The 27040-nt window shown below is 36.7% G+C and overlaps 1 protein-coding gene across 1 annotated transcript; it reads right to left on the bottom strand.

Moving 5' to 3' along the window:
* SEC62 (SEC62 homolog, preprotein translocation factor) lies at positions 1 to 27040 on the bottom strand. The gene is made up of 9 exons (XM_023623287.2): positions 26986 to 27040; positions 26557 to 26809; positions 18108 to 18216; positions 16996 to 17101; positions 11658 to 11862; positions 11297 to 11389; positions 8826 to 8886; positions 6214 to 6333; positions 1 to 2927 (listed from the first exon to the last, which is right to left on the bottom strand). Exons 2-9 carry the CDS (start codon positions 26590 to 26592, stop codon positions 2458 to 2460), a joined length of 1200 nt encoding a protein of 399 aa, XP_023479055.1. The 5' UTR covers positions 26593 to 26809; positions 26986 to 27040; the 3' UTR covers positions 1 to 2457.

The raw sequence follows: 27040 nt of genomic DNA, 5'->3' as shown, positions 1-27040 counted from the left end.
TTTCAATGTGACATATTGAAATTTATTACTTTCTGAATAGTATGTACTAAATTCAAATTATTTTAAAGTTGTCTAGAAGGCCATATAGTTTGAAAATTAAAGAAATTAATGGGAGGGAAAAGGAAAAACAATTTAATACATTCACTTTAAGAACAATCACATATGCATTATTCTTATTATGTGGACTCAGCTGGTTAATTCAATCCTACTTAGTTAGGCCACTTTATACCCATTCCACAATAAATCCTACATTATCCAAAAGCTTCATGCTTCTACTTACGGTAGCATAGCAAACCTGAAGTTTCTTTTAAAAAAAGTCACCATTCCATTGACTAATGGAAACAATTCTCCAAGCTCTGGCGTAAGAGTATTTAATTTAACGTTAGCCAAAAAGACAGCCATTGATTCTTCTGAGGGCCAGAATAGTGGCAGCTTTTGACTTTTCTATTTGTTTAAAGTACACAACCTTGAATAGTAGAAGACACCGAGCTGAAATTTCTAACTCACTTTCTAACCATAGTAAGAATAACATTTTCCCCCAGGGACCACCAAATATTTATAAAAATTTGTACTAACATTCTGTAAGAATTCACAAACATCAATAAAAAGCCGACTTTCTTGCCATGCTCCAAAGGTCTTTAGGACTAGACATAGTACACGTATTATAGAGAGCTTCAGGATTAAATATTGAGTGCCTGGGTATTATCATAGGAGTAAAAGTTAAGTCATTTTTATTTCTGAAAAACACTTTTGGTACCATTATCAAAACCCAAAACAGGTATTAATGCTACTGGTGATTAAGAAGCTCAGAAGCTATAATTACGCATGCCCTTACCGTGGAAATAAAGCAGGAGAGCTCTGAAAATGCAAGAGGAAACACCCAGGCACTTAAATCAATAAACATCTGCCAGGAGAAAACTTTTTAAATGACTGACGGCAGCCTTGATAGAGCTGCATTAACATCAAATAGCCACATTTCTGTCCACTTACAAGGAAAACTGTAAAGAAGCAATCAAGCCATGTTTAATAAAATGTGTCAGTATACAGAAATTGTATTTCTTCACAATTAGAAAAATTTAACACCTTTAGTCAAACACTTAGATGGGAAACAGCCTAAAAAAAGATAAAGACCTACACGCACCACGTATTTCAACTACGAAGCAGAATGCTCTCACTGTGACCGAAGGAAAATAATTTAATATTATCAGCTTATAAGAGTATAACTCCAAGGAATGATATATTCATAAGTAAACACAAGATTTTTCCAAAAGATTTGTAACTAAAGTATGCAAGATATAAAATCAAACTGCAAAACTAGTTCAAAGCAATTAGAGTCCAATGGTTCTCTTATGTTTTCTTTTATGTTCTTTATTTTAAATTGGTATTTTAGAACAGTAAATTATCTTTCATAGCTGTGCCTCCTGGTCTGATAATACAGTACCCCATTTCTGAATGTAGAGATTTACGATAAGTCAAAATGAACATTAAGGCGTACAAACAGTTACTTTAGGTCTGCTCTTATTTAATAAGGATCGTTTTAACTCATATTCAAATACATGGAATGTTGGCACAAAACTGAAGCTGCTGTAAAAGATCACAGATGTTCTCTGGGTTATTGGAACTTCCATTTCTCTAAAAACATACCCTTAAATGGTCTTAATTTTACAAATTTATGTGTTGAGAAAATGTCTAAATAATAAGTAACAATTAAAATAAAATGTTTATTTGTAAATTATGTACAGAATACATTTTACTTTACGACAAGGAGATGGGAAGAAGGGAGAAGAGCCATCACCTTCCAGCCAACGCTGTTTGCCTTCTCTGCTGAGATGACCATGTGTCTATGAATGAGACGTACAAATCAGTTTGGATTTCCTAAGTTGGAAAGGAAAATGTGTAGCTAAACTAAAAATGTTGCTGCATCATTACTAGTTGGCTTGTTTCCACAAAATGCTTTTGAACCCTGCTAACTCAGAATCTTAGAAATTTCCTGGTATAATTTTATAATCAACAAAAGCTTAACTATCCAGAACAACGGGTTTAAGTGTTTCATCTTAAAGAAACTGTAAAATGGCTACGTAACTATGCATAATCTGAAATGTTGGTGTTTCTTTTTTATCCCTTTTACTTATTTTGATTAGTCTAACAGTAAAAAGCCATACAACTATCAAAAATGCCATTAATCTAAATTTCATTGTGGAAAGTACATCTTTGATAACTATCAAAATGAATGAGACCTACTTACTGTAAAATTATCAAGTAGATAAAACTTATAAATGGCTTTAGATGTACCAACAGTAGTATTCTATGAAATGAAGGACTGAATATAATTGCTTGGATATCAAATACATTTCAGCAAATGAACTGAAAGAATGCCACAAATGTCAAGTGTACATTATGATGATCAGCCAACATAGAAAATCCAACCTCTTGCACTTAGTCCCCAAATTAGTCAGATTATGATTTTTCATGTGAAGATTGAGTTGTTTCTCCATCATTATCGTCTTCTTCCTCCTCTTCACAATCCCCATCTGTCTGCTGTTCCAGTTCCTCTTTTGTGATCATTTCAAAATCATTCCCATTTCCGCTACTGTGCTGGGACCGGTCGTCTTCCCTCCTGTCGCTGTCTGTGTCTGAGTGCCGTTCTCCACCCGAGCCTTCTGTGCCCTGACTTCCTGGTCCTGCTTTTCCCTCCTCATCTTCCTTCTTCTCACTGTCTGACTTTTCCTCACTGTCGGACTTCTGCTGCTTTTTGGTTTCAGATTTCTCATCTTTCTTTAAGTCTGCTTTTGGTCCTTTATATTCATGTGTGTACAGAGGTCTGAAGGAGTCAATGAAGCCCACGTCAGCAGTCAGATTTGGCAAGAACCAAAAGTGGTGCCTTCCTCCAGTTATGAGCCAAATGATGAGAAACAGAATGCAACGAGCTGTGGGAGAAAAATTTCTCTAATTGAATCATTCAAACACCAATTTAGACAGCAGGGAATATCTGTTAATAAAAAACTAGGAGAAGACTCAGAATTTTATTATTTGCACTTTACATGCACCTTAAATATGAATAATTAAATCCTAACTAGTTTAGCAGCTGTCACAGTATTCTAGGTGCAGGGCATTCTGCTCTGACCTTGAGGGCAAAATGGTACAATGCCACTCGAAAAATTACTTCTGTTTTTTTTCATCTGGATGCTGTTTCATGGATATACATAGGCACTTTGCTATGTTATAGGTCAATAAAAACAGATGTGAGTTGGATGTTTAAGTATGCATGAGACCACAGTAAATGAAAGGAAATAAATGCGAGTAAGGGATGAAGAATATCTTAGGAAACCTTTAAAAAAGAAAACACAGGGCTGCCCCATGACTTTCCTAGACCCTAGGCACTTTTCTCTAAGGCAATTACTCTATAAAAAATATTAAAATTATACTTTTTACAACCATATTTCTATAAATATAAATATAATGCTGCATAGGTTCATTATTATATACATGTGTATGTATTATTACTTCTGATTTTAAAAGAAATGAAAATGAAAACATTTCTGTGGGTCCCTCAATGTATCTGGGCCCAAGGCATGTGGATACCCTGGCTGGAGGATAAGGCTTCTAAGTAAAAACACTTCTGAGGAATCAGAGAACATTTTTCTCAACGTTACAATTTTGTTAATTAAGTAATTATGTAATTTGTTTATTTAAGGACCAGCTCTCTCCCAATATTAGGAAACAATACAATGCTAATGAAAGCTGGATTGCTTAAACAAATAGGGTTTGAGGTAACTCTCTTGGAGCAATATATGACAAAACTGCGGTTAGATAATGGAAGAATTGGAGAATTTTAAAGTTTATAGTAATGAGTTGTCACAAACACAAACCCCAAGATTTCATAGAGTTTTCTCTTAATTTGCCAATTATATAGAGCTGAGTGATCTTTTTTTTTAAAAAAAGGTCGTGACGATTATGTGAATGTTATGGCCTAATCAATTCTGACAGGGTTTTGGTTTTGTGTTCCCTACAGACAACTGTATCACGTGAAGAAAGCTCATCTATGCTTCCTCCATTATTCTTTTTGGATAAATAAAGGAAATGGTATACCTGACTTAACTTTCATGAAGTAGTGATTTCTATTTTCACAAAAGAATATAAATATTCTGAAAGACTCTGTGCACACTGCTATCTTTTGTGGTACAAACAGAAAAGGCAAATATGTTTGAAATTATGATTTAAGAATAAATTCCACTGATAAAAAGAAATAATGAACATCTTTTAAGGAGGCTGCATATGTTTTTCTCCAAATAGAATTATGATGTTAAGACAGACTCACAGGGCTGTTAAGACAGTTCACAATATGAAATCTTGCCTCAAATCCAAGGAAAAACAATACAGAAATGGCACAAATAAAATCTAAATTCTCAACATATACAAATTGAGCATGGCAGAATTCTAACATATTTTATAGAGGCAAAAGGGGAAGAATGATGGGAAAACCACCATGACATGTCCTGTCATACTATTCCTATACTAAAGTGCCTCATTGCCAAGGTCTTATTTTAAATGGCAACATTAACAATACATATTCAAAGTAGCACCAAATTTAATTTTGACCAATATAAAATACTTCATAGGATAATACAAAAGAAATACCAATTTTAAATGGGCTACAGGTCAAAACTATTTGAAAGTATATTTAAAATGAAAAATTACAGAAAACACTACTGAACAAACAGTATTTTAAGGAGCAAAACAATATAATAACCGTAAATTATTGTGAATATTGGTTTAAATAAAAGATAAGGGGACTTTCCCAGGTGACTAAGCTAGAGGAAGGGAAAAATGAAAGGGGGTGGAGAAGGCTTCACACAGTCAGACATGACAGAGAAAAAAGGAGGCCCATGAATATGGCGAAGTGAATGAAAATAGTAGATGAGTTCCTAAGGTCTATGGATGGTGGCACCAACTCAGGGCACCTTGATGTCCAGAGGGAAATTGCTTAGGGCTACAAGAGTAATGTTTTTTAAATGTAAGAATCTATTCTGTATCATGGAACCTCAGAGTAACATTCCCCTGGTTCAGATAATCTTGGCCAAATTATATACTCTAACCACAGATATTAGGTCACTAACGTGTGTTGGTTTTTCTTTTTATACAGAAGTACTCCTATATGTCTTGGTAGAAAAGCTGATTTGTCACTTGGGGAAAATAATCAGAACTTAGTAACATATACCAACATAAACTCTATAGATGGATCAAGGAATAAAGATAAGTTTAAAAATCACTAGATAGCTTTAGATAAGCTGAAAAAAATTTCTATTTCTTTCCCAAAGTGAAACATTAAATTAGACCTGCCCACCCTATATGGGAAAATCTTCAAAGATTAAGATTTTAAGTAAAATAATATTTGCTTTTTTTAATGGTAAGTAATATGCTCACTATATAAAATACAGACAAATATAAAGAACATTAAAATTATTTATTACTATCACCACCATTTATATTTAGGTGCATTTTCTTCCAGTTAAACCCTACCTGGCATTGAGTATTCCCATTTAAAAAAAAATCTTCCTAATAGCCAAAAATACCTCATTATCTTAATTTTATTGTTTGATTAGTAGTGATGAGCATTTTTCATATATTTATTAATCATTTTTATACTCTTATTTTCAGCTATGAAAGACCCCAATCATCCAGAAATGTAAAAAACATTACTTACACTTTCTTGTTTCCTTTTTTAAAACATTTTAAAATTTGCTGATGCATTTAGAATTTATTCTGGTACATGGGTGCAAACTGATTTTCCTCAAAATGGCAAATCAAGTGTCTAGAATCATTCAGTGAATATATACATAGAATTTAAATATTTAATACAAGTTTCATTTGCCTTAATTCAAAATATAAAAATATTTCCCTGAAAGTATTACGTTTAATAAATGATTAACCTCTATAAAAATACTAAAGTCCTTGTAGTAGCTAAACTTTAAAGCGTATGTACGTGCAGAGTTAAGACACATTAAATCCTTTTTCTTCAAAATAGGCTAAATCTAATCAAGCACATATACTACTTCAAGCCTGAGTCAGTTTTGGGATATGACCCAAAATTAGGTCCACGTACTTCTTCATTTGCCTAATTTTGCTATTAAGCTTTACTTGAAGCTCCAGATTATAGTCTGAACTGCTCATATCTACCTTCGTGAGGTCAGTTTCACTAACACCACTACTTACCAACAGCAAGGAGAAGAATGCTGGCTACAAAGCAGCCTGCGCCCACACTCAGGTAGTAAACCCCCACTCTCATTTCCGCTGGCCAGAGAGGGAAGAGCGTGGCTGCTATCACTGCAATCACTAGAACAAGAAACGACACGGTGACATGGGTAACTTTTAGATTAAAAGTTAAACGGCCTGGTTGCAATATCAGTGAACATGTTCCTAGAGGGAAAGCTGAAACATCTCATATAAAATTGTCATTTTTTTTTTAAAGATTTTATTTCTTCCTTTTTCTCCCCAAAGCCCCCCAGTACATAGTTGTATATTCTTCGTTGTGGGTCCTTCTAGTTGTGGCATGTGGGACGCTGCCTCAGCGTGGTTTGATGAGCAGTGCCATGTCTGTGCCCAGGATTCAAACCAACGAAACACTGGGCTGCCTGCAGCGGAGCACACGAACTTAACCACTCGGCCACAGGGCCAGCCCCTAAAATTGTCATTTTTATAGGTAAAAAGTGGTCAATTACCAGCCACTTCACGTAGTTCAACCTAACATTTTACTACTGTTCTTAAATCAGGTTAGGATTTTTCTATTATGAATCACACATGATTAGAAAAAAGTGCTGTCTAAAAATGTGAAATTGTTAGCTCCTTAAATGATCAACTGCTGCTGTTTTCAAGCAATGCCTACCTTACTTTTTGAATATAAGGTACTTGTCTACTGAATAGGGGAGCTTACAGAAACAACAACCAAACAACAAAGCTAACCAAAAAATGATTCCAAAGATCCCACTGTGGAGTGGAGCTCTGACATCTGCAGATTCAAAAAGCTCACCTGGTGATTCCGATGGAGATGGTTCTTTGGTATTTAGGGAAACTGTATACAAGCACCTCCAGTTTTTTTCTAAGCATAGTGGGACCACATGGAGTAATGAGAAGAAATTAGAAGCCTGGTTATTAGGCTTTTAGAGCAAGGGAGATCAGGATTCAAAGTCTTGCTCTATCATTTATAAGCTATGTAACCCTGGGCAAGTTATTAAACACATATTTAATATGTGACTGTCCTTATGGTTTTTAGACTGTTGTGAGGATGAAATGAAATAATGCATGTAACATATTTAGCAAAGTGATTAGTAGATAGTAAGCGATCAATAGCTATTAGCTATATCGGTTGGATTTAATTGAGTTTCAATTCTTAAGAGTTATTTTGAATGAGATCCTATGATATCATATTAATCAAGCTTGTTTATTTAACTGCTATCTATTTTTTTCTACTTGTTAAATCATTCTCTCTTCCTCCCTCACACCCACTACCCTGAACTTAGAGGAATAACAGATACTCACGGTCAAAAAAAACAAAAAACAAACCAACAGGTGAAGTCTTCACCTAATTCTTGGTTCACTTGCCAGAGGGTAATTACTATTATGTTTCTTATTTGTACTCCCAGAGACTGCCTATATATAATTCAAACTAGCCACCCAGAATTCTTTTTCTTACAGAAATAAGCTTATACTATTCTTACTCTTTTACAACTTTTTTTCATTTAATCTATTCTAGCTATCTTTCCATCAGTACGTCCTACCTAATTCTTTAAAAGCTGCATGGTATTCTAGTGTGTAGTACTGTAATTTACTTACCATTCTATTGAGGGACTTGAATTATTTCCAGTTTTTTCCTATTATAGGCAATAGTGCAACACATACCAATGTAGTATACACTTGTGCAACTGTGCACTACAGCATAAGATAAATCCCCAACTGTAATTGTTCGGTCAAAAACTATAGGCATTTAAAATTTGAAAGATATTTGCTAATTATCCTCCTAACTATAGTCTGAGGGATCTGGATTAGACTAGATGACATGTCAACGCACAGTTTTGAATAGACACTTTGTACACCTGTATTAAGAACAGCCATTGGGGGAGCGGCCCCGTGGCCGAGTGGTTAAGTTCGTGCACTTGCTTCGGCAGTCCAGGGTTTCACCGGCTCGGATTCTGGGCATGGACATGGCACCGATCATCAGGCCATGCTGGGGCGGCGTCCCACATGCCACAACTAGAAGGACCCACAACTAAAAATATGCAACTATGTACTGGGGAGCTTTGGGGAGAAAAAGGAAAAATAAAATCTCAAAAAACACAAAAGAACAGCCATGGGATAAATTCCTAGAAGTAGAAGAGGAGGGTCCGTGTGTACATATTTAAAATTTGAAAGGTATTGCCAAACTGCTCTCCATAAAAACTGAAACAATGAAAATACCATCAGTTGCTGGAGAGTGTGTATTTTTCCTAAGTGTTGGGCCTTCACTAAGATTAAGCACTCTCATACTTTGTAATCCTTTCAATCACTGTTCTTTTAATTAGTATTTATTATGAGTGTGATTAAGTATCATTCACAATTATTGATGGCTGTATTTCTTTATCTGTGAGCTGCTTTTACCATTTTTCTACCAGGCTGTTAATCTCTTAAAGATCTCTGCTTTAATGTGTTGCAAATATTTCCCTCAGTTTATCATACATGTTCTGACTTTATCTAAAGTATACCTTATTTAAGTAATTACTTTATGTTAAATATTTTTCTTTATGGCTTTTGCATTTTTATTTTCCTTTCTAAATTTTAGACATTGTACTTACCAAGAATTAATCCCATGACAAATGTTTTGAAGTGAACTGGGTCATAGATCCACACAAATACCTAGAAGAATCAAGAAACCCCAGTGCTTAAAGTTCTAAGGTCACATTAGAAAGTTAAGCTTAATTTTAGATTTTAGATCCTCTGCAACAGGCACTTCCAACTTCTTAACATATAAGAACCACTTTCTAAGGTAAACAAATTTCAAAGACTTTTCTTTACTAGCAGTGTTTCTTTTGGTATCCATTCAGTTAGAAAATAATTTTAAAAACTATAAATTCTGTAATGCACTTAAGTAAATTTTATGTACTTACAAGCACTTAACAATTTGTTCATATGTGCAAATCATTACTTATTCAACCTAAAAACCAGCGATTGTACAACCTTTTTGTCCCTAACATGATCATGTACACTGGCATGAGTAGAACCAGTCTGGGGTAAGAGCACAGTTAAGAGAGATTCCAGCCAGACCGTTACAGCTTCAGCAGCTCTCAACTGCATTCTGTCCTCTCCTACTGATGAGATGCAAAGAAGCACTATTAAAGATCAGGATTAGTCAACAAAGATTTTATGAGCCCCTGCAGTAACTTCATGGCCTACTCCCCCATGCAGGATGCCACCCAGAAGCTGGGAATCACTGCGTTAAAGCTTAATTTACTGTATACAACAGATATTTACTTCATTCAGAACAAGCAGAACCCTGCTCAATCATCGTCCGTAAAACTCCTAGTTTTATCTCTTAGTTTCTATAAATAACAGTACTCCTCCATTTTCTGGTTCTGTTTTGACCAGAACTCTCTGTTACTATCTTTTTGATTTCATTCTGTTTCTAACCCTGGGGATTTCATTCCTCTTTTTTAACTCTGCACATTTCCCCTGGAAATCAGATCCACAGACATCACTTCTGCCAGTTAGGCATTCTAAAAAGACAAGTTTTTAAAGACATTTCCCACCTTTGAAAGCACGCTGCTTTCTATAGAATAAAATCTAGTCTTTTTAGGAATGCAAGTACCCACACTTTTGCTCAGGCTGCTTTCTTCACCTAAAAGACCTATAAGTCCCCCAGGCGCACCTGGTAATCTGCCAGTCATCCTTTAAGGCTGAAGTGTTCCGGGTCTTCAGACTCTCCTTATCCTCTCCTGATTAAACTAATTATTCCTAAGTGGTGTTCTCCCACCATAACACTTACCACACTATAATACAGTAACATGTTTAAAAGCTTGTATCTTTGCTAGACTACAAGAGCTTCCAAGAAGAGGATTTTACCTTATTTGACATGCTATTCCCAGCACCTATAAAAATGTCCTGGCATATAGCTAGCTGATGCCTGACGTTTCATTGAAGGTACTTGAGCTTTCACGTTAGGAAAGACCTGTGGTCCTCTATTGCAGTGGTTCTTAACCAGGGGTTCACAACAGAATCACCCTGGGACGTTAACACACACACACACACACACCTCCCTCTCTCTCTCTCTCTCTCTCTCTCTCTCCCTGGATTCCACCCTAGAATGTCTCACGCAAGTTTGTCTAGAATGAGCCTAAAGCACATGTTTTCTGAAAAGCTTTCCCAAAATTACAAACTCATAGCTCTAGGAACCACTACTTTATATATACTACTTTTGTATTAGGTATAGCAAGAAGAGATATGTCTTGAAATTCACAATTAAATAGCCAGTACACAACTACTGTTTTGATATTGGTTAAATGACTAAATTAAACAGTCTTCATGGAAAGCTAACACCACACAAATTTCTCATTATAAAAGAAATAAAAATGATTTCCTTAAGTAATGTGTCATGTAATGTTGAAAATTTCAGGCCCCTAAAATAGTATGTCTGACCATAAGAGGCAGAAACCAGTCGGTGTCCCTCATCAACCAGTCTGCTCTTTCTTTTTTGACAGTAATGGAAACCCTGCATTTTAGCTGGGCAGATGACAACCCAGTTTAAAAAGCACATTTCTAAGACTTTACACATGACTAGGTTCTGGCCAACAGAATCCAAGCAAAAATGAAATTGCCAACTTCCAAGGTGTCCTCAAATAGGAGGCATATCCATCATTATCCTTTCCTCCTTTGGATGCAGATGTAAGGCTGGCAGTCATTTTGGACCCTGAGGTAACCTGTACTAACTGCCTCACACAGGAGGAAGAGCTCAGATCCATCATGGGGCTGCCGTATCTGTACTGCTTCCACTCAGATTCACTGATGAAGAGAAACAAGTATCTATTCTGTTTTAAGCCACTGTGATTTCAGCTTTCCTGTCACTCAGACAGTTGAACCTAAGTCTGACTGGTTTTTAATAAATTTTTTATAAATCTAAATTCAGAGAAATTATTGATTTTTAAAAAGTAGATTTTATATCTATATAGTTAGATTTATCTAAATTACTTCTTTTCTTAGTGAAGCCATCAAAGATAATTCTGAAAACTCCTATAGAAAACCGGATTACTACTTATAAGCAAGATACTCTCACCTCATTTCCATCCAGAAAAACTTGATCATCATGTGGCTCAAGCTTGAATTTTTTCTTAGTTTCCTTCTTTTTGGGAGTTCCTGGAGTTTCCTCCTGTCAAAATACAAGGTGAATAGAAGAAAAAAACATTTACAAACAAGCAAAAAGCAGGAAGACATTCAAATAGTCAAAATAATTTCACTATTTGAGACACAGAAATCAAAATTCTCAGCTATGGTATTCTCAACTATGGTATTTATAAAAACCCTAATATGGTTATCTTCAGTGGTTGTTGCATAATATTTCAAAAGTGTTCATATGCCAGTAGTGATCATGTGAACATAATGATTTTTGCTTTTTACTTAATTTTAGTTGAAATCACCTTTTTGGATTCTTCCTTTTCACCATCTTTTTTTTTTTCTTTTTCCTTTTTCGTCTTTTCATCCTTTGGATTTTCTTTCTTGCTCTTTTTATCTTCTTCTTTTCCACTTTCAGCTTTTCCTTTCTCTTTTTCTTTTTTTATGTCTTTATCATACTTCATTTTCATTACTTTCAGTGCCCGGTGAAAAAACTGCTTCTTTAAAAGCCTTTGGGAAAAAAGGTATGGCATTACATTCCCTATCAATTACCCAGACACAGACTAAAAAGCAAAAATATCCAAACCCAAATAAAATGAGCAAAGGAAGACAGCGTTGGCAAGCCACAAGAGAAAGTATAAGTAGTAAGCCCATAAAAAAATAGTCAACCCCACCTCTAATCAAAAAAATTGTACAATTTGATTATATAAAAGTTGTCAACCTAATTTTCATTTTTTAACTACACAATTTAGATATAAGAGATTATATGTTTGGAATTACCCTTACGAAGCTTTTCTCTAGATTCATTTAACAATAAATCAAGCTCTGCTTTATTTAATGTTAAATCTCAAATTCAAAAGCAGACATAAGAAAGAAGAAATTAAATATAACAGTTTAAGAAATGTTAGATTAAAAATGTCTTCATAATTTGACTGATCCAAATTGTGTTGTCTTTCTCAAGGTTATTTTTTTCTCTCCATGTACTTCACAATTTAGCGGGCCACTATACTAAAAAATCTTGAATTAAGTAATGAATAACTAAATATACCAAGGTGAGATTTCTGGACTCTGAAAACAACTCTCACTGTATCAAATAAAAAACTGTAAAGTATACTTGGTGAAACAACACTGTGTATTCCTTGTTTCACTAATTTCTCTCAATACATTGTTCTTCCCTCTATTCAGCAGTTTCTTTGTTTTTTGTTTTAACATTCCTACCTCAGGCCTTTTACATTGGCTGTTCCTTTTGTCTGGAATGCTCTTCCCCCAAACAAGCACGTCCTTTTGGCTCACTCCTTCGATTCCTTCAAGCCTTCCCTCAAATGCTACCTTCCCAACTCAGGCTACCCTGTTTAAAATGATAAACCCATCCCCCATCCTCCCTCCTGTTTCCTGTTATCCTAGCCATAGCATTTACCTTCTAACTTAATAGACTATTTATGTTATGTCTGTTTGCCCCCTTCACTAGACTGTAAACTACTTAAGAGAGAGCCCTATGTTATTCATTTCTTTACCTGATGAGTTTAGACGCTCAGCTCTGACTCTAAGTCAACCTTGGTGGCAGTTCCTTCTAACCTTTCTAACCTTATAATCCTACTCAAGAAACTCAGTTGCCTTTACCTTTGCCATTTAAAAGCCATCTTTTCAAATCTTACATTCCAGTTGCAGAGTTCCTGATTTGTTCCTTCATTCCTGCCTTGATGAGGTACAACTACCAAAACATAAGTTAGAAGCTAGGCCTCTCTGCCACCATCTGTGCCTGTTAATGGTGACTATCCACCTTTCTATTTCCACTGGAGCCTGCTCCAGCACATCATACCACTTGTTAACTAGATGCCTCCTTTCTGCCCAAAGACCACTTATTTCTGGTCATTGCGTTGTGCCCTCTGTAGCACCTACGTTTTTCCCTGCCTGGCTGGGTTTCTTTCTTATGCCCAATCAGGTCCACTCCACGAACATCTCCACGAAGCTAAGTCTAGGTCTCCTCATTCAGGCTTCTACCAGTTCAGAATATAATTAACTACTTATGAGTGGAAAGTGAAATTTAAGAGTAGTAGTGGTGGGTATTTAAACATGAAGGAGGATTTTTAATTTTTCTCTACTTCCTCATGTCTTACAAAAATTTATAATGAACATAGTCTCAATTTTTCTTTTTTGCACTTATGTTATTTCCAGATTTTCTATCAGAAACATTTATTACCTGGAACATTCATTAATATGAAAACAAGAATACATCCTTCCTACATATTGTATGTTAACTGAAAACCAGTATTTTATATCACAGTTCAAATTACAGATCTCAATACATTCAGAGTACATGTGTACAATGTAGATACCTGAGTATACATTCTCAAATGGTAAAGTAGTGTAACTGATTTTCTCCTGTATCATTTTCAAAGTTTTCTCAAATTTACTTTAGTGGGAAAAAATTGTTCTTAGTAAAGAAATAAATAATAAAAAAAAAACAAAAACACAGAATTTCAGGAGAAAAAAATCTTTCCCTTGATGAGTAGACACCAAAGGGCAGAGAACCAGCAGGAATGTTCACTTCTGCACCCTTCCTGCACAGCTGTCCCACCCCCACGAAAGAAAAGTAGACTATCAACCAATCAAATTAGTGTTGAAAAGTTCATGTTCAGGTAGATGAGTTCAAGTACCACCTCTACCACTTAACTAGCTGTGTGATTTTGGGTAAGTTACTTAATTTTAGTTTATTTATCAAATGGGGTATCTATCTCATAGGGGTTTCTAGGACTAAATGAGAAGTATGTAGACTGTTCAGCTTGGTGCCCGGCATATAAGTACTCAGTGTTAGTCATTATTATTGCTACAGTAAAACCCTGGATTTCATTAATAGTTATGGAATACGCACATGCAAACACATTTGGTTTCCTAATCATGATATTATAGCATCAGTCTATTCAGTAATAAGTAGAATCACTGACTTAGTTCCTTGATGGGTCTTTAGAGAATGTCTGATTCACCTCACTCCATGCTTCGAAAAGCAAGATGGCATTTACTATCGTCATGAAATCAGTGCCTCCATTTATTTAGCTTTAAACACATCAGACGGTACAAATCACTCAGACAAAGCTGACATTTTCACAGAACTACTCATACTTCCCTGTCTCACTATGTTCTGTGCCCCTTGCCAGGATCTCTAACAGACCAGAATATGCACTTTGGAGGTAAAGACCAAGACAATAGTCATCTCTGTATTCCTGTGGCCTGGCATATAATAGATATTTGATATATATTTGTTGAATAAACAAATGGATTAAAAGCAGCTGTAAAAAGTTATTAAATTGCTTATATTTTTCCTCATCTCTTAATTTTTTTTCAGGTTTAACAAACATTCAATGTCAGGTGTGTTTAGGACTTTCACCTATGCGGCAATGGTGACATTTTATTAAATGCCCACATTGTGCTAATTGCTGTGGAGTGACAATAAAGTATAAAACAGTCCTACAATTGCCTTCAGATTTAGCTGGCAAGAAAAAAAGTAACATATATGCAACAATTCTAAAATAGTTAAAGGCTAAACTGTATGATACTAACTTTATAAATTCTGTAGAAACTTAGATACAAAGATTAATGTGGGCTGGAGGACCCGAGGAAGACTACACAAGACTACACGGTAGAGATGAAACTGAAGGGATATTTATTTTGAGAGGAAGGCAGGGTAGAGGGAGAACGATTTGGGAAAAGTGGCAGGTTATGATCAAAGACCAGAGAGAGAATGAGTGTGCTAAATGAATGAGAAGGACATTACTGGACTAGGGGATTGGAAATGCAAAGTTATATGGAGAGTTAGGATGCTGCTAGATTAAAGGTTGAAGAGTTCATACTTGAAATAGGCCATAAAGAAGCATCGAGCATTATTAGAAAAGATTGTTCTGTGTATCACCCTACACTTTCCTGTTTTCTTTTGTTTTTCCTCAGACTCCCTCAAGCCCACTTCGCAGCTTCAGACAATAAGACTAGACCAGTGTGCCTTTGTGGTTTTGTCTGTAGTCAGGCAGGAACTCCTAAGGGCTGGCCACCACGAGGCCTCTATGGTTCTAATACAAGTGGCTCTGAAGAATTCAGGTAGTTATGCTTCTCTGCTTTAGTGCAGAAAGGACACAAACAACCTGGCATGAATGGAATAACATATTCAATGACAAGTGAGTGCATCTCTAGGACACACTGTACTTAGGTATCTCGGGCTTTTCATATAACAAGGTATCAAGACTCCTAAGAGGCCAAGAAATGTGGACTAATTCTGGCTGCTCTCCTCAGAGGTTTGGGCTCAGAGATTTAATATTCAAATAGTATTGACAGGTGAATCCTTCATCTTAATTTTTGCTTCATTAAATGCATCATCATTTTGTTTGAGGAGAGAGTATAATGCAGCAGTTACAAGCATGGACTACGGAGCCCGACTGTGGGATGTAGAATTCTGGCTCTGCTACTTACTAGCTGTGTGACCTTGGGTAAGTTACCTAACCTCCCTGTTTTTGCATTTATCACATCTCTCAATTTTTAAACCATATATATTAAAAAAAAAAAAATCTACTTTCAGGCAGGCAGGGAAATTTGCACCTTCGAGTTCTAAATACACAAATGGCTGTAAAGGAAAAGACCTACTGTACCACTGTTAGCTCATCCCTGCCCCACCAATGAACTTTTCATTGTTTCTGAAAGGGCCATCAGTGTCTCCAGTTTTCGGCAATTAAGAATTTTAAGAAATATTTGATAATTTTTAACTTCACAGTTTCAGAAATCAGGTTGTGAAAGAGTGGTTTTTAGAGGGGTCTCATGTGGCTGATACTTTTAACGGCATTAAAGAATACATTAGTAAATGTTATCTGTACCACTCAACCAAACATAAAATAATTTAAAATGTCAAATCCCCACTGATTATAAACTTTAGTGTCACAAAAACAAAATCTGGTTTATTAACATCTTAATAAATATGCTTAATTATTTAAGTAGTAAGTAAGCCAAGGGAAAAAAGTGGAAAGAAAAACCAGCATACTTCTTTCCAAGAGCAAAGTGCTTTTCATACATCACTCATCATCAAAAGTTTTTCCCAAAGGAGAAGTGCCTACTATGAAAAACATGGCTATGTTACTGAACTGTCTATACTTCATCTTGGAATCAAGAAAAGGCAGAGGTTGCAGCTGCCTTGATTTTACAAGGAATCCATTACCAATCACTAAACAAAATAGGAAAGGGTACATGGCCAATGGCTCAGCATGTAGGCTCTAAAAAAAAACCCCACGCCAAGGACAAGAGGTCCATTAGGAATCCCCGCCAAAGTTTTGGAAGAGACTCCCTAACTGTCTGCTCCAGAAAAGAAAGAAACTTTTTGTTCACTGTAGGCATTGGTATATGATTTTCATTGCTGATCTTTCAGTTCAGTCGGCCTGGCAAATGTACAAATGTAACAGAATAAAAATCATAAAAATATGACAGTCTAACACCAAATAAAAGCATTCCAAGGTACTGAAGAAATCCAGGTTGTGTGTAAAAGCTATGTTTGAGCTGTGTTGTAATATCACTACATTTAATTATGAACACGGGTAAGGAGCTTCAGGACTAAGGAGAATATTCTTAAATTACTATTTATGTTATCCTTCACTAAGAAACAAACACTACCTGTTACAGTAGTCAACCACAGACTCCCGTGTTGTAAATAAAGCTTCCTCTCCTTTCTTGGCCTTTGCCCACTTTGAATCCAAAAGGCAATCCACTGCTTTTGAAGCTAAAGAAGAAATTTATTATTTTAAATTTAGTATACATGAGAATTTATGTCTATCTGAATTATATTTTATAAAGCAAAGTTCAACATTCTGGCATCAGAAACTAAAACTAAGTTCAAAAGAAAATTTAGTCTGATATGATCGTGATAAACAGTTCCTCAAAATTTTAAAGTAACGCAGGGAAATAAATGGCATTCAAAAATATTAACTAAAGCAAGGTAAATTAATGGGAAAATGTTCTAAACAAAAAAATTCAAAATAAATGTAAATATCACTCTTACCAATATAAGCACAATTAAATATATAATAAACAAAACAAAAATCTTCCTCTCCCACAATAACAGAAATTCTGTCATCAAGTTTTACTGTAACCTACTGAGGAATAAGCTCTGTGAACAATCTACTGGTGTCAGGAGAAGAAGCTAAATATATTAGGTTTGAAGAGAACAGCATGTCTATTTTTCTAAACTTGTAATGAATATCAAAATCATTAATCACAGCACTAAAGAAGAGAAGATAAGGAATTTCTTCTCTATAATGGCAATGCAATCTCAATTGATGAGACAGGTAAACTCAACCACTATTTTTAAGCCATGGGGCTAAGTTACAGATGACATTACCTTATGATGAGGTTGTTTGGATTATGTGAAGAACCAAAGCTCCTAAGTTGGTTCCAACAGACTTGTTTCACACTGAATTCTACTCTAGAGTTTTACAAAAAGATTATCTTTAAGTACATGTACTACCTGAACAAAAGGTAGTATTCATACTGAAAAGAAATCCTATTTTAAAAATTTCCAATAAATATTTTCACAAAGCATTTTGAGCTTTTTATTATTGACATTTTCAATCACAAAAGAAACGAATAGGATAACCAACTGCCATACGCCCATCACCCAGCTTCACCAATCACACTGGAAAGACTTTTTTTAAAACGTCTACACATCTCAAGTTTAGGTATCTTCATAAGATATGTACACTAATATAATTAAACTGATATAATCCTACCAATAAAATAATCAACCCGGTGACCCATCATATTGGTGGACTTCGTTGGACAGTTGAATCGAAGATATTTAGCTACAGCCTTCTCTTCTTTAGATGGTTCGCCAACTTCCTGCAAAGTAAGAATAGTAATTGAACGTAATCATCTACTTGAGAAATTTGTGCACTGAATTTACAGATCTGTTCTGCAAATCTTTTCAAGTGGAATATAGGCCTTTCTTTCAAGCTTTCTCTAGAGCAGACTGGGTCATGTATACAGAAGAAAGAACGGAGATTTTTTTTAATTACATGTTTTTCAAATACAAGTGGATAGGGCCCACACCTGTCTCTCTTAGCCCTAGCGAAAAGGCATTATTTTGAGCTGTTTTTCCAGCATGGTAACTACTTTGTACTAGTTCACCTTCCTTCTTGCCTGGTCTCCTTTTATATGCCACAAAGCAATAATTTAAAAGATTAAGAGGTTGCCAATAGGGAGTGCCCAAACATCCAACTAAGTAGAAACAGGTGCCATAAACGAATGTTAAACAGCAGCCAAAGCTATGTACACTGAACAGTGGGCAACAGACCACAACAGGAGTTCTCAGATTAACCAAAGATAGTCAGCTATCTGTCCCAGGGAAGCAGCCGTAAGAACTACTATCTGAGATGCTGAAGATTTGTATTCCCTTCCCTTTCCCCTTGTGGTTGCAGATCCCAAATACTGTCTAGGACTCCTTTCTCACCTTGTCTTTCTTCTTTTCTTCCTTAGTAGAGGTAAAGCAAAAATAAAAATGCAACACACAGATAAATTACAATCATTTGAAGAACTGCTTAACGGAAGTGCACAGACAGAGGGTTTTGGAAAGGCTGCTTTAAGCCTTCCCTGTTTTCTTTCTTCCATTCCTTTCTCCAGTTTTTTAAATCTTTCTCTTCATTGTTCATCATTCCCCATCTTCCTCTTATTTCCTTACCTTCTGAACTACTACTTTTGACAATTCCTCCTGTGTACTCATTCTCCCCACCCACATACTGAAGAAAATGAAGACAATCCACACTTGTACACATCTTATATATATGCTTTTAGAAGTTGTCTTATTGCTATAAGCTATTGAAACAAAAGTACTGTCTTTAATTACATGTTTAAGCACAATACATAGACCACTCACGCAATGTATTTCCAGCTATACGTAATCTAAATGTGAATGATTTCAGGAAAGGCTGTTTCTTAAACAAAGTGCCAAATAACAGTAAAGAATTATCTGCCAAGAATCTAGGATGCTGAGAACAATTAATGCTAAAGACAGTTATGCTCCAGGCAAGACATTCTAATAGCACAAACTAGAAAAAATAATCTACCTAAATCATCTGTCTTTATGTCGGTTTTCTCCAAAATTTCATACAAATCTGAATTTAGTTACCTTTGATGACAATAAGGAACAATTAACAAACCAGGGTTTCAGCTTTAATTTTATCCTGAAAAGGAGTAATTTGTTGAATGAAGTGGAAGCCTGTGCTTTGGTTGTTGAGTCACCTGGCAGCTTCTTCTCATATTTCCTCCTTTGCATTTCCCAACTTCTCTACTTCCAGTAGCCCAGTTAACTGTGTATGATTCCTACACTCTGCTACTACCCCATTTGTGGGTTATTATTTGTGGCAATAAAAATTAAAAGCCTAAATCATTCAATCCAACTGAAGACTACAGTAAAAACCAAATATTTATATGAATAGAAAACCTTTCGTTTTATATATAAAAATATGTATCATAGAAAAATAGAATCTTAAAAAATTTCACATTCAAAATCTAACACTCCAAGTTCACTAACATCTACAAGGTTCATAATGATTTAATTTGAGGCCCAGCCACAAAATATACTTTGATACACTAAAAGGTGAAAATTCTACATTTCAATTTTTGAAATCACACTAAAATATATTAACATATATGTTACTATAAATATGTTAAAGGATAGTATTTAGCTACATTTCTAGGAGCCTCATCTACTAGTAACTAATATCCTATGTATTTGTGGTATAGCTAAAAAAGTAATACTATCAATAGTTGAAAATAATGAGATACCATAATTGGTTATAGAAACCAATTCTATTTTATAATCACATTCATATATGCTCAATTTTTTCCCTCATTTGATACATCTGTTGTCAATTTAAAGAGTTATCTAATTAACTGATAATGTATTACTGGATTATGTTTGATTAAAAATGATTTTGGCAGCGAAGAGTGAATAAACATAAAACATTCAAATACTTACTGAGTGTCTACCCTATAATATCTTTCAGCGCTACAGTTAATACCAAAAATTTGTAAGGCCTGATACCTAGACTTCGTTATAATTATCCAAAACAACAACTGTTATTTTCCAAAATGAGCGGTAGAAAAAATATTTTAGGAGTACACAAAGGAGTGGGGTTATCAGTGTGGATGAGAACAGCTATACAAGACCTCCTGGAAGAGGCAGCTGGATTTTGAAAAATTGACAAGTATGGGGTAAGCTGAACGAACAGCATAAACACTGTGGCTGAGAATGAGCACACAATTTGGCTCCAGCAGAGACAAGCTGGGAAGCATTGTGAGGTTAAGCACGTAGAAGCAGAATAGGGCTAAAACGTCTTCAAAGCAGTCTGAAAAATTTCAACTTCACCCTGTAAGTACCAGAAAGATTATCAGTAGTTTTTGAATAGAAGAAGACCATGATTAGAAAAAATGACTTAGACACGTTATTTTGGAGCCTGTGCATGGAATCAATTGGGAAAAAAATGCACAAGGCAGGGAAATTAGTTTAGTATTCAAGTAAGATGTGATGTGCTACTGGACTAGGGATGGGAAGGAACTGTGCCTATTTGAAACACTGCAAATGTAGAAGAGATAGGACTCAATGACAAAGGATGAATGAAATGGCTGAGTAAAAGATGTCAGATTTCTAATTTGATCAACTGAAAGGATAGTTTTCAATAACAGAAATTTGGAAGGAAGGTGATTCTGGGGAAAAAACAATCATATCAACTTTAGGCATGACAATCTACACTCATACTAACACTCAATTAAACCATTTACTAAACACATGCACAAATGTACTAATCTCCTGATTGTTGGTGGAGGCATCACATGTAAAATATGATATCAGGATACACAAGAAATAGAGGATCTGATACTACAGGAATCCACAACATTTTAAGACCTCATTTTAACAGAAGCTTCAAGTTCACCAAACTCTTCTGCACAAATGCAAAACAGACTCAAGGAATCTATTTCCATTCCTTTTCCCTCCTTGATAAAGGCAGTACTAAGCAACAAGGAACAGAATAGGCCCAGAAAACACGGACTTGGCTAATTTCTCCAACTAGACACACAATTACGTATCCAGTGATACTTTCTTAAACTATCAGTAACTTCTCTGGAACTTGTGACTAGAAAAGTAGTGAATTCTTTCAAGATATTGGTCTAACAGAATTGATACCTTCCTTGCTACTTCTTGAAGTTCAAATGCGTAAAAAGTTTCTATTTTCCTTTGTGAAATATTATGAAATTTTCATTATACCACATATAAGTTATCCATATTGTAGACTGTCTTTAATGAAAAGTATAGACTTTGTGCCATCTGCTGGGGCTGTGAAGCCAGAAAGAAAGATTGCTATGGAGGCACCAACACCCACAGGAAGCTGGCTGTACAGAAGATCCCGCCCCGCAGTCTCCACTCTCTCTGCTCCCCTGCTGCAGCCTCCACAGAGCATCAAAGTCTCTCTCTTCCTGTTTATACATTAGACTTTAGGACCTCCCCTCTTTGTTCCCTTTTGATGTGAACAAATCTTCAGAATATTTTCATAACTTTTCTAGAAAACTTCTAACAAAATGAGAAGGCCTTTTGGGAACAGCATCACACACTAATAAAGAGAAATCAGCTCCTCAACCCTCAGAGAACTCTATAGCTCAATGAATGAACTCAAACGTCTTCAAATGAGGAATCGAAGAGGCAATAAGTTTTAAGGCTGGACAGCCATCTTTGCACCCAAATACCAAGATGGTGGCTGCCAAAACTGACAATCCAGAATTACATAAATTGAAAGTTTGGTTAGGACACTCTTTTTAAATTATTTAACAAATACTATTTTTACTTTAGAATACATCAACACTCAAATACTATAATGAAACATGTTACCACTTATAACTATGTACTATTTTAGCCAGTACTTAAGATGCTCTTCTGCAAAAAAATATTAGATCAAGAGTCTGGAGGCTGGCACCCTAAGTGGTTAAGTTCACACGCTCCACTTCAGCGGCCTGGGGTTTGCCTGTTCGGATCCTGGGTGTGGATCTACACACCGCTCATCAAGCCATGCTTTGGTGGCATCCCACATAGAAGACCTAGAATGACCTACAACTAAGATATGCAACTATGTACTGTGGCTTTGGGGAGGGAAAAAAAGAAAAAAGGAGGAAGACTGGCAACAGATGTTAGCTCAGAGCCAATCTTCCTCACCAAAAAGCATACTAAAAAAAAAAAAAAAAAGCAGCTATTCTTAAAAAAAAAAAAAAGAGTAAGCCGTGGACAATCTTACAGAATTTCTGATTTAGAAGAATTTTCAAAAATTGCTATATTCAATAGAAATAACTTTAGCTGATTTGCTGAGTGAACTGAGCAAAAAAGAAAAAGCTCTACAAATTGTGAATTTGTATCTTCATAGAAGCAGTATAAAATATTTGTGAAAATGTAAATAGGTTAGCTGAATAAAATCTGAAAGCTGGAGGGGACCTGAGATAAATTATTAGCTTAAAGTCACAGCACGTGACTAATAAAGCTGTACAAGAGTCCCTGTATCTTGACTCTGACGGTGCCGGTCTGTAATACCATCCTGCTCCACTCCTATTCTAAGCCCTCCAGTAAGCCTCTGGGGGGAGTTTTCAGACTTAGGAGTGGCTTCCTGGGTTCCTTCTCTTTTCCTCAAAATATCCCAGAGAGTCAGACTTGTATAGTCACAAACTTTCTCTTTTTTTCACTTTTCTGAAATTAAGCATGTAGGCCCATGATATGTCAGGGTTTTACTGCCAGGGAGATAGCTGGGTGCAACAAAATTAACTGAGATGCAGGTTATAAAAGCTCTAAGAATTAGTAAGCCAATTAAATGTTCCAAAACTCAACTGGAGACTTTATACATAAGCAGAATACTAAATGGCATGATTCTCTCTTTAGTAGGGACAAGTCACGTTAAGTCTTTTTGTTATACGATTTAATATAAAGATTTCAGGATTAAAGTATTTCAAACAATTTGTTTTTATTTTATCAATGGTGAAGTGGAAACAACATTCAACTGGGAATTAGAAGATTTGAACTAAATCTGGTGTTACTATCTTGATGAGTGACCCTGGGTCAAGTCACATAACCTCACTGAACCTCAGCTTCTCTGTAAAATGAGGGTGATGGTTTAGATCAGTAAGTTTTACACGTGGTAATACTTTTAGATCTAGGTCCTAGAAGTAGCTTAAAGGACCATGGACATGGGGATGATGGCAGTGGGGTACTGCCGGGAAGAGCTTTCAGCCCACCACCCTGCTTTTACATAAGAACAGCATTTGTGGAAAAGGATTCCAAACAAACCCTACTATTTGAAAATCCTTTTCAATTCAAAACTTTCATGATACCAGGATTCTAAATCAACCTTTCTAGTAAGCACTTCGTTAACCTATAAGCACTTACTATATGTTCTTAAAAACTTGCATAATTGCATTTCTTAAATAACTTAAAAGTTATTTATTTTCAAGTGTTTCATTAATTTGGACTGAGATCACTCTCATTTGAGAATCTCAATCATTAAAATTTCCCAACATAACGTCAATGAACACATAGCTCACTCCTGCGTTTCAGTGACGGGTAAAGTGAGTCCAAGAAGGAAATGTGATGAAATAATCCTCTTGCTTCCAACTTTGATGGGATACCAGAATCTGAAGTTATGCTACACTAGAAAAAGCAAATGAATCAGCTACTTTTTTAAACCCTTTAACTTGTTTGTATCAACCATTTCCCACAAATTACAATTTGAGGTCACTTGAATCTATTAAACATAAAAATCTTTTCTAAACATGAAACATCAAGTAATAAACAACAGGAAACTCCGCTGATTTTACAGACTTTTTTGCCCAAAAGTCTTACAACAGAATCTTTTCTGTAACTTAAACTCTGAACTTTGTCATTACATTTGATCTTTTTGTCTAAAGTGATGTCAATATTATAGTGTCTGATTTGGGGGGGAACAAGGAATTTTATAAGATACTGTATAGTTTTATAAATTTGTTAAGACTGCATAATAGTAGCCCAAGTAGCACTCCCAAGATCTCCACAACATTTTAGCACAACCACATAAATAACTTCAAGGATGGGAAAAATGTTATTTATTTTCTTTTCATTGAGGTATAATTGACCTGATTTCATTTAGCAGTATGCCAGGTTGATTTTTAACAATAGATCCTCACATATTTATCTGATCCTCAAATAAACAATAAGTAAACAGCTATACTTTATGGAACTCACAACCTAACAGTTTATTTACTGAATAGATAGCTGTTAATCTTCAGCATTTTAGAGTGCTTAACAAAAACCCAAACAAACCATCCAAAATCCTTCACCCTTGGGCGAGGGGGAAAAGAAAGGAGTCACATGCCAAGCACTCTTAATAACTTTTGCAACCTTTTTTAACAAGTCATTGACTCACCTATTTTTCAAAACAACCTTACAACCCTATGTGGTTTCTTTCTTTCTTTTTCTTTTTCTTTTTTTTTTTTTTTTTTGAGGTAAATATCCCTTCTTACAGATTTGGAAATTGAGGTAAAAAGTTAAGTAACTTGCCCAAAGTTACACAGCAAATAATTAGTAAAATGGGTACAAACAGGCAGAGTCTGGCTCAAATTTTAGCTCCCAGCCACTACCACCACTATATAGTTTCTTAATCTACCTTTCTGTTTAATACAAGGTCACAAACGAAGTAAGAGCAGCAATTCAAAAAATGAATTAGGATCACCTTTACAACAACATTAAAGAACAGCTGAAATTGTAAAAACTGTATACTAAGGGGCATAAAATGTACTGTACGCCCAAATATAGAGAGTACAGTAAGTATAATTTGACCAGTAATGTCAATACAAATTCTATTAAAAGTACTATATATTCGTGCTTGTAACATTAAAATTTTGAAAGACTAGGAACAGTACTATTAGAAACTTCTTCCATAATAACCTTAAGCCCTGGTTTTATGACCTGTCTGAATTTGGGGGAATTTGTCTCTTTCTGATCCCCTCCTGAACTCTGTTCGCAACTACTTTCTTATTTCTCCCCAGTTCCCAGTAAATTCCAAATTTACTGATCACTGGCATCTTTTTTTCTAGTACTTCAAAGTTTCCAGGGGAATTTTAACTTGCACAGCAAAAATCACCTGTGGTGTAAGCCAATTTAAGTGATAATTTTTTTAATGGAGGCATACATTAGATAAGTCATTCTAAGCAAAGAAATAGTAAGAAACAGAAAGACAAGGAGGAGTGTAACAATTTGTGATTAGTATATTAACAATTTACAACATGTGATCAATTTATGACATAGGAAGGTTTCTAGGCACACGAGCTGATGAGTACGGACTAATAAACATCTCGAGTCTAAGATGTTCCACGTATTTAATCCTGCTGGCACAGAGCAAGAACAACAGGGAAAATTGTAGGGCAGAAATGCACAGATGACATGCATGTGGGATGAGGGAGGGATGTTATGTAGGTTATGAGGATGACACACTAGCATACGAAAGGTTTCTGGGCGCGACCGGCCTCGTCGCAGTACCAACAGGGCAGTGTTTACACGGTGCAGAAGCTCCAAGTGGACTATGAAGTTAATAACACCGAAGAGAAAGGAGAGTGCACGCAGCTGAACATCTGGCCAGACAGATCTCCGCCTGGGCCCCCGGGCCAGCTGACCAAAGCCAGATTACTCCCCCTCCTGCGGTCCTGCTATCTGCGCACAAAGAACGGGCTGCCTTAGGTCAGCCCTCCGCCTCCTTCTACCCTAATTATCATGGCCTTAATTTCGGGATCGTTAGGGCGACGGGATGGGGTGGAGAAGGGAGAGAGGAGCCCGGGGAGGTCGCCGTCTGCGCCCGGGAGGAGGCTCACCCCCCAGCCGAGGCCCCGGCCGGAGCTGCCACGGGAATCCCGGGCTGGCGGCCGCGCCTCCGCGGCGGCTTCCGAGCCCGGCGCCTCCGGCCTTCCGCCGCTGCCCCAGCACCTCCGCCTCGGTCTCCGCCTCGGCCAGCACCGCCCCCCCTCAGGCCCCTCGCAACGACGCAGCCCGCGGCCGGGGCCTCGCGGCCGAACCCCGCCCCGCCTCGCCCTCGGTTTCGCTCGCCCTTCCAGGGGCCTTTCCCTGCTTCCTCCTCTTCCGAGTGCCCTGAAGCCCCCTACCCCAGGGTTCGGCTTTACTACCTGGATCCGCTTCTTATGTCGCCTGCGTTCCGCCATGTTGGCCGCTCCGCCCGCTTCCCTCTGACGTGGAGTGAGGAGGGGGCGGTGGAAATCTCGCGAGAGCGCGCCGCCGGGCCCGTTATGTAACCTGGCGGCTGGCGCCCGGGAGCCGGGAGGCTGCGGGAGGCCGGGAACCGGGTGGGCCCGGCTGGCCTTGGTGGCGTCTTGGCTCCCCTCTTCCCTCGGCTCCGTTTGTTGCGGGAACTGGTAATCGCTGGGGCCAGAAGGAAGTTGAGAAGTGGATTAGAGAACAAGAGGGCTGGAAAGAGTCCTTGGGTCTCAAACCTGACTGAACGTCTGAATCACCTGGGAAGCTACTGAAATACAGATTCCCAGGCCCCACCCCCTCGGGATAGACCTTTGGGTGGGGCCTTTCCAAGAGGGACTTACTGAGCTCTGCGGAATTTGGGGCGTCTCCAACTCTCGCAATTCCCGTCTTCCCAAT

Source organism: Equus caballus, chromosome 19, assembly GCF_041296265.1.
Source record: "Equus caballus isolate H_3958 breed thoroughbred chromosome 19, TB-T2T, whole genome shotgun sequence".
NCBI lineage: Eukaryota > Metazoa > Chordata > Mammalia > Perissodactyla > Equidae > Equus > Equus caballus.
The sequence above is the reverse complement of the archived record's forward strand: the minus strand, read 5'-3'. Positions and strand labels throughout refer to the sequence as shown.